We start from the raw sequence: 8,921 nt of genomic DNA, 5'->3' as shown, positions 1-8,921 counted from the left end.
ATACTGTCACCACCGACAAATCCATTATAATTGAGAATTTCAATAAGCATTTTTCTACGGCTGGCCATGCTTTCCACCTGGCTACCCCTACCCCGGTCAACAGCACTGCCCTCCCCTCTGCTACTCGCCCAAGCCTTCCCCATTTCTCTTTCTCCCAAATACAGTCAGCTGATGTTCTGAAAGAGCTGCAAAATCTGGACCCTTACAAATCAGCCGGGCTAGATAATCTGGACCCTTTCTTTCTAAAACTATCTGCTGAAATTGTTGCCACCCCTATTACCAGCCTTTTCAACCTCTCTTTCGTGTCGTCTGAGATTCCCAAAGATTGGAAAGCAGCTGCGGTTATCCCCCTCTTCAAAGGGGGAGACACTCTAGACCCAAACTGCTACAGACCTATATCTATCCTACCCTGCCTTTCTAAGGTCTTCGAAAGCCAAGTCAACAAACAGATTACCGACCATCTCGAATCCCACCATACCTTCTCCGCTATGCAATCTGGTTTCAGAGCTGGTCATGGATGCACCTCAGCCACGCTCAAGGTCATAAACGATATCTTAACCGCTATCGATAGGAAACAGTACTGTGCAGCCATATTCATTGACCTGGCCAAGGCTTTTGACTCTGTCAATCACCACATCCTCATCGGCAGACTCGACAGCCTTGGTTTCTCTAATGATTGCCTCGCCTGGTTCACCAACTACTTCTCTGATCGAGTTCAGTGTGTCAAATCGGAGGGTCTGTTGTCCGGACCTCTGGCAGTCTCTATGGGGGTGCCACAGGGTTCAATTCTTGGACCGACTCTCTTCTCTGTATACATCAATGATGTCGCTCTTGCTGCTGGTGAGTCTCTGATCCACCTCTACGCAGACGACACTATTCTGTATACTTCTGGCCCTTCTCTTGACACTGTGTTAACAACCCTCCAGGCGAGCTTCAATGCCATACAACTCTCCTTCCGTGGCCTCCAATTGCTCTTAAATACAAGTAAAACTAAATGCATGCTCCTCAACCGATCGCTGCCTGCACCTGCCCGCCTGTCCAGCATCACTACTCTGGACGGCTCTGACTTAGAATATGTGGACAACTACAAATACCTAGGTGTCTGGTTAGACTGTAAACTCTCCTTCCAGACTCACATCAAGCATCTCCAATCCAAAGTTAAAGCTAGAATCGGCTTCCTATTCCGCAACAAAGCATCCTTCACTCATGCTGCCAAACATACCCTTGTAAAACTGACCATCCTACCAATCCTCGACTTCGGTGATGTCATTTACAAAATAGCCTCCAAAACCCTACTCAATAAATTGGATGCAGTCTATCACAGTGCCATCCGTTTTGTCACCAAAGCCCCATATACTACCCACCACTGCGACCTGTACGCTCTCGTTGGCTGGCCCTCGCTTCACACTCGTCGCCAAACCCACTGGCTCCAGGTCATCTACAAGACCCTGCTAGGTAAAGTCCCCCCTTATCTCAGCTCGCTGGTCACCATAGCAACGCCCACCCGTAGCACGCGCTCCAGCAGGTATATCTCTCTGGTCACCCCCAAAACCAATTCTTCCTTTGGCCGCCTCTCCTTCCAGTTCTCTGCTGCCAATGACTGGAACGAACTACAAAAATCTCTGAAACTGGAAACACTTATCTCCCTCACTAGCTTTAAGCACCAGCTGTCAGAGCAGCTCATAGATTACTGCACCTGTACATAGCCCATCTATAATTTAGCCCAAACAACTACCTCTTTACCTACTGTATTTATTTATTTTGCTCCTTTGCACCCCATTATTTCTATCTCTACTTTGCACCTTCTTCCACTGCAAACCAACCATTCCAGTGTTATTTTTTTTACTTGCTATATTGTATTTACTTCGCCACCATGGCCTTTTTATATATTTATTTATATATATATTTTGTTTGCCTTCACCTCCCTTATCTCACCTCACTTGCTCATATTGTATATAGACTTATTTTCACTGTATTATTGACTGTATGTTTGTTTTACTCCATGTGTAACTATGTGTTGTTGTATGTGTCGAACTGCTTTGCTTTATCTTGGCCAGGTCGCAATTGTAAATGAGAACGTGTTCTCAATTTGCCTACCTGGTTAAATAAAGGTGAAATAAAAAATAAATAAATAAATAAATAAATGGATTATTTTGCCCATCTTAATCTTTTCTTTTTATTTGCCAGTCTGAGATATGGTTTTTTCTATGCAGCTACAATAGAAATTTACAACAATAACAATGTCTTCACTATTTCTGCTCAATTTGATGCTATTTTAAATGAAAAAAAAGAAAGGTTTTCTTACAAAAACAAGAACATTTCGAAGTGAGCCCAAACTTTTGAACGGTAGTGTAAGTATTCAGAACCTTTAGCCAGTACTTTGTTTAAGCACCTTTGGCAGCGATTACAGCCTTGAATCTTCTTGGGTATGATGCTACAAGCTTAGCACACCTGTATTTAGGGAGTTTCTCCCATTCTTCTCTGCAGATCCTCTCAAGCTCCATCAGGTTGGATTGGGAGCGTAGCTGCACAGCTATTTTCAGGTCTCTCCAGACATGTTCGATCGGGTTCAAGTTTTAGAGAAATGTAATCATTGAATATTGTAAGAGCTTTCATTGTCTGCTTATATGCCCCCATTATCTATGCTACGGTTCTGACTTGGTCTTACAGAACACTGTAAGAATGGCCCATGTTCTGAATTTTGTCACTGTACATTTCAAAAGTGGTGAACAAATAGTTATGGCTACCTCCAACCTAGCTCGCTCATTAATTTCTTAAAATTATGTATTTGCCTCTTTTCCGCTTGTCGTCCCCTTATGCCATATTTTCTACATCTCAATTGTCAGTAGAAAACACATTTGTTTAAGCAAGTCAGCCATGATTTTTTTTTCTAAGGCAGTAAATGAGGCTGAATGAACTGTTTCGCTTCCACACAAGGCTCCGCTGATTGCCAGGTGTAGCAGTGCAGTGGTAAGGCATGTTGGTACTCTGCAGTTGGGAAAGCTTTATGTAGGCCCTAACAGTTTGTGGGCACCGTTTGTCAGTGATGGATAAAGTACCCAATTGTCATACTTGAGTAAAAGTATAGATACCTTAATAGAAAGTTACTCAAGTAAAAGGGAAAGTCACCCAGCAAAATACTACTTGTGAAAGTCTCAAAGTAAATGTAATTGCTAAAATATACTTAAGTATCAAAAGTAGAGGTTAAAGTATAAATAATTTCAAATCCCTTATTTTTTTGTTTGCCCCACCAAGATTTACATGCCAAAATTGCCACCTCTTCTAAGACCCTTTATAAAGGCAGCAAATTGTTCTTAGTGATCAAGAAAGATTTCATCCCCCTCACTCAGTTAATTTTTGTTTTTAGTGTGTTTGATATAGTAGTGAACTCTACAGTAAACAGTCTTATCTGTTAATGTATGGCTTGGTGAATGGTGTCTAAGGGTCTTGCTGAATATAGTTCAGCTGGCAGACCTTTGTACAGGTTGCTATGCGTTGAACAGGCTTCATCAGTCACTTCTATAGACATCTGTTTGAGTATCATAGTTCATAGTGACGAGGTCATGGGATTGATAAGTCAAACAAACCTTTGGTTAGCTCTCCTATCATTCACTGAATTGCCATCAAAAGGCTCGTTTCATATCACCCACAGTAATAATACCACCTCTGTACTGAAGGTTTCAATGAGGAGTTTAAATAAACAAAAAATGTAATATTCTTGCAAAACATATTTAATTCTGACATACAAAAATCCATCCTTCATACTTGTCCCTTTAAAAACATCTACAATGACTCTTATTTACATAGAGCAGCATAGTGAACACTGTAAAACATTTTAAATCATCATCAGTAGCAGACAGAAATGTGTATTTCTAAGGTTCCCGTCCCAAGTAAATTCCTGCCATTCCCACCCCTTTAAAAATGAAAGGATTTGAACTCAAACACCCACATACCAGAATGAGCTCAGTACAAACATGGTGCAAATCCTGAAGTGACTTAAAAATACCTATGTCTATTCTGAAGTCATATCACTTAACATAAATCAACTTAAAGAACTCAGTACAGGAAATGTGATGTGAAAGTACATAGACATTTTGATTCCAAATCTATTTGTTAAAAATCATTGAAAGTTTCATCATAAACATTGCTCTTCCAATTATTTTGACCTACATCACACAACAGTGTACATAGTTTTACCAGTTAGTGTAATTTCCTGTTGAGTCAACAATGGCTTATCCCAACACATACAGTGGGATCCAGAATTACTGGATCACTTGACAAAGATGGGCAAAATACACTGTATAAAATAAATACTGAGCTATATTGCATGAATTGTATATTTGATCTATTGCTTGTTAAACAATCTCAAAAAGATAAAGGGACAAAATGATTGGATCCTCTGTTTTCAATAGTCCAGCACCCTCCCTTTTTGAGGATAACGACACAATTCACAGTAGGGATGAGGTAATTTCTGCATGCACATTGTTCTTTCCAAAGCTAAACCCACCATTGGTGTGCGTGGCCAAAGACCACTATTTTCATGTCTTATGACAATAGCACCGGTTCCAATCCAAGTGCCATTGCCGTTTAGCAAACTTCAGGCGGTGCTATGGTCATATGACATGAAAATAGAGCTCTTTGACCATGTACACCAATGATGGGTTTAGCCTTCAAAAGAACATGGCATATGCAGAAAATACCTCATCCCTACTGTAAAATATAGTGGTGCATCTTTGATGTTATGAGGCTATTTCGGTCCTGGCGTCCTTGTTTAAGGTCAATGGCATCATGAAATTTACCCACGACCGGGACATTTTAGCCCAAAACCTGGTTGCCTCTGCCAGGAGGCTGAAACTTGGCCGCAAGTGAATCTTCCAGCAAGACAATAACTAAGATCCCTTCCAACATGTTCTCCAATCTAATAAAACATTTTTGAAAAAGGATCAATTGTCATTATCCTCGCAAAGGAAGGGTGCTGGCTTATTGAAAACATGGGGTCCAATCATTTTGACCTCATCTTTGAGATTTTTTTAAATTACTTGTTTAACAAAATCTTTGTCTGAGCAATTGTATTAGTATAAAATATAATTTCTACATTTTTTGACCATAGAATAGAGACCAGTTTGAATTGTTTGTTTTTTACTAATCTTTATCAAGGGCTCCAATAATTCCAGAACCCACTGTAGATCAAGTACAAAAGCTAGATATTAATTATGTTTTTCTCTTGGTTCAGTCAATATCTACACTGGGATATGCCTGTTAATTAAACCTGCTATGCAATCAGTAAATGTCACATCTGAATATTCTAATAATCCACAGAGTATACAACCCCCATCCCAAAACGTATTAATTTTTCTTATTGCTTTTGTTCCCCAGAGCATGGCTGGACGGGCCTGGCCTGAAAAATCACTCATTTTCAGGAACAGCCCTTTCTCTGAACAAAAAAACATTTTACTCTAAGGATGACGGCTTTTCAGTAGTAAGGTCTAATATCCTCATATCCTGCATAACTTGGCCACTCTGGGAACATCCCATGGGAGCATCTGGGACTTCCATAGAAGTCGAATTGAATTCCAAGATCAAACGAGTATCTCTGCTGGTTACTGCTGAAGCTGCCCTGGCCGTCCATCTTCAAAGCAGACCAGATGATCCTGTAGTTTCGGCCCTGGTTACCATCCCAGTATGTCTGGCCATTGACTTCATAGCAGATGGCAAACTCTATGTGATTGTGCGGCCTCAGCTCAGCTGGAAGGGAAACCTCGAAGGCGAAGGTGTCATAGTTCGAGCCTGTGTAGTTGTCCTTCAAGTACTGGCACTCCAAGTCCATGTAGCTTTTCCAAGTGTCAAAGGTTACACGCACCTTGACAGACTTCTCAAAGGACAGGTTTTTGACCTTCACGGTTCCAGACAGTGCCTTCTCTTTCAGCATGCAGTGCTCTAGGCAGACAAGCTCAGTCTCCAGACGCTGACGGAACAGCAGATAATCAGAGGAGGGCTGGGTGAAGCCCATTACCAGTCTGTCCTCCTCATATGGTAACTTGAGCGAAGAGCTGAACAGCTCTGTGATGTTGAGCGGGATGTCAATAGTGTCAAAATGAGAAAAGAACTTCACCTTGGTGAGGGCCAGGCCCTTGTGGTCTGCGAAGGACACTCGCCTTTTAGGTTTCCCATTCTTCTCATGAAGCAAATCTGGTTCAGTCTGCATAGGAGGGGCAGAGGATTTGAACCGCAGGCAGGGCTTCAGACAGGGTCGTAGTGGTTGTAGTGATTTCGGGGACCTCGTGTAGCAGAAGTCGTCGTTTGACAGGTAGAGCGGCATGGCCAATTCAATCGGCATGGTGGATTTGTGAGGAAAGAGGCTGAATAGACTGAGGGGAAAAAACAAAGATACCAGAAAGTTGTCATTCGTCCAGTTGCTTCAAACAATGTTTGACAGAATACACATTCTCTTGTGAAATGTATACAGTATCTTTATTGCCGAATTTGCATGTGAAACATTAAGCAACCGTAGGCTAAGTGCATGGCCAGAGCAAACATTGCATCAATTTCATCAGCTGATAGATCAACCACCAAGTCACTCTTGTTCAGCCAACCATCACATGTATTTGGTTGTCTGCCATATAATATCACTGTTTAAGTTTTCAAAAGGTCTTCTCTGACCTACTTGCCCGATGTGTATAATCATGGGTATGCTTTAGCATTTGTACAATCCATCATGCAATCATTTGGAAAAGCGAAGGTGATCATGTATAGCCTTATCCTGAAATGCTATGAGGGGTTTTCTTCTGAAATGCTAAATGAGTTTGAGGTCTCCATAATATCCACATTTCTTGTACTTGACCTATTTTATTGGATAGCCTTGTCTTGAGGTGAGGCATAGGCACGCATCTGATATCTGACAGAAATAGAGGTGAGAAAGTATTTTAAAATGCTAGTATCCACAAGTTCATCTGACTCTGGGGAAGTAAATAAAGAGCCTCATTGCCAAAATCCCGAAGTATCCTATTAAAGCCCATTCTTAATGCACTAAACTTGTCCCACTTTACTAACATGAACTTCAGAACTGAAACGCTACAGATGGGGTCATTACTACTCAGTGTTACACACATGTTGTCCTTTATTTTCTAATATGCCAGACAAGGGCAATTTAGCAGACGATGTTATCCAGTGCAACTTACAGTAGTGAGCGCATACATTAGCATACTGGTCCCCCGTTGGAATCGAACCCACAACCCCGGTGTTGCAACTGAGCAACACAATACACATAATTGTGTCTTTTTCTGGTTTCAGTTTTTCTGAAAGTTCATTGTGAAACAAAAAACAATGTATACTAACTAGCCAATAAACTATACCCAACATTACATGTTAAAGCTTGCGAATAGCCATTGATATGATGGTGCTGTTTAAGGATTTGCCTAATCAGCAAATGTTTTGCCATTCCTTCAGACTACTTGGCGATACTTTATTAAATCTCGATTCAGAAGTCCGCATTGTCTTAAAAACTCCTGTTCTAGTTGCAGGTAGAACCCAAATAATGAGGTAATATTCATCAGAAAGATATTAAAAGCAATTTTTGCACAGAGTGAGGATACATTTTAGTTAGGAGACATTTCACGTTTCCATCAACTATTCAGTTTTAAGTGACAACGCCGCTGCCACGCGACCCAAACAAAGATCTACACACATGCAAGACGCATCTCACTTAATACAAAAAGTGGATTTAAGATTTTCCTGGATATTTTCTTTTTTGGGGCGTTCCACCTGCAACTGGAGACAGATGTGAATAATACACCGCAGCTTTCTGAAGAAAGTACCGGCAAGTAAAGGTTAGTTGAATGTTGCATGACTGCATTGTCTATGGGCCATATTCAGTGACTATGTATTCTCGACCTCAGAGGCTGAGGTTTGAGTTCCTTGGCTATGAACTAACTCAATGTTATAGACTACCACTGCGAATTGGATTATAATCCTGCAAAAGTGATACTTTTGTCTATCTAACGTTAGTCACGAAACAAGCTTACCTTGTGCAGTTGGTTTGAAACATTTGCAATGAATTCAGGTAGGATTGACGTGATAGGCTACGTCTACTCTACCAGTCAGAAATCACCATTGCCCTCTCAGCGGTGAAAGCTCCTCTTCCTTGTCGTTTACATGTAGGCTATAATCAATTTTGCTGCAATGCTACTCTACTATTGCTACAAATAAAATGTAACTAGCAACTTCACAAACTGTATCCAGTTTTGGTCATGCCACCGTTTCAAACACCATACTAGGTTCAAGTGAACATGTAGGCCTACCTGTAGCCAATAACAGTGGGCCGTGGAGAAGCGCTCGGTGAATCATCAACTTGGTGAAAGAAAATCTAGAGATAGTCGAATGACCGCTCTAACGATGGAAATACTTGTCCTCAAAAATAGAAGGCAGGCAAGATCAGGCGGGACCATTCTAGCAAATGAGAGGGCAGTTTTGCTTGTCAACAAGTGGCACAACACCAATATAGTCGTTTTTATTTATTTATTGCCGGAATGCCACGTGCGTCTTAACAACCTAACCATTTGTATTTATTATGGATCCCCGGCAGCAGCTACTCTTCCTGGGGTCAAGCAAAATTAAGGCAGTTTGTACAATTTAAAAAACATTACAATACAATACATTACCCCTACTCCACCAGCACAACATTTATACAGTACTAAATCCATGTGTATGTATAGTGCGTATGTTATCGTGTGTGTATGCATGTGTCTGTGCCAATGTTTGTGTTGCTTCACAGTCCCATATGGTGTTTTTAAATCATTTTTTAAAATCTAATTTTACTGCTGGCATGAGCTACTTGATGTGGAATAGAGTTCCGTGTAATTGCTCTATGTAGTACTGTGTGCCTCCCATAGTCTGTTCTGGACTTGGGGACTGTGAAGAGACCT

The 8,921-nt window shown here is 41.0% G+C and overlaps 1 protein-coding gene across 4 annotated transcripts; it reads right to left on the bottom strand.

Annotated features, from left to right (window-relative positions):
• Window positions 1-3,713: 3,713 nt before the first annotated feature.
• LOC129818682 (protein phosphatase 1 regulatory subunit 3B-like) lies at window positions 3,714-8,439 on the bottom strand. 4 transcript variants are annotated; one of them, XM_055874829.1, is made up of 3 exons: window positions 8,298-8,439; window positions 6,842-6,895; window positions 3,714-6,368 (listed from the first exon to the last, which is right to left on the bottom strand). In XM_055874829.1, exon 3 carries the CDS (start codon window positions 6,335-6,337, stop codon window positions 5,474-5,476), a length of 864 nt encoding a protein of 287 aa, XP_055730804.1. In that variant the 5' UTR covers window positions 6,338-6,368; window positions 6,842-6,895; window positions 8,298-8,439; the 3' UTR covers window positions 3,714-5,473. The 4 variants fall into 4 exon arrangements, with proteins under 4 accessions (XP_055730804.1, XP_055730805.1, XP_055730803.1 ...); XM_055874830.1 differs by lacking the exon at window positions 8,298-8,439 and adding an exon at window positions 8,022-8,290; XM_055874828.1 differs by lacking the exon at window positions 6,842-6,895 and having other exon boundaries at window positions 8,298-8,438.
• Between the last annotated feature and the right edge of the window lie 482 nt (window positions 8,440-8,921).

This window comes from Salvelinus fontinalis, chromosome 21 (assembly GCF_029448725.1).
Source record: "Salvelinus fontinalis isolate EN_2023a chromosome 21, ASM2944872v1, whole genome shotgun sequence".
NCBI lineage: Eukaryota > Metazoa > Chordata > Actinopteri > Salmoniformes > Salmonidae > Salvelinus > Salvelinus fontinalis.
Note: the sequence above shows the minus strand (reverse complement) of the source record. Positions and strands in the feature narration are given on the sequence as shown.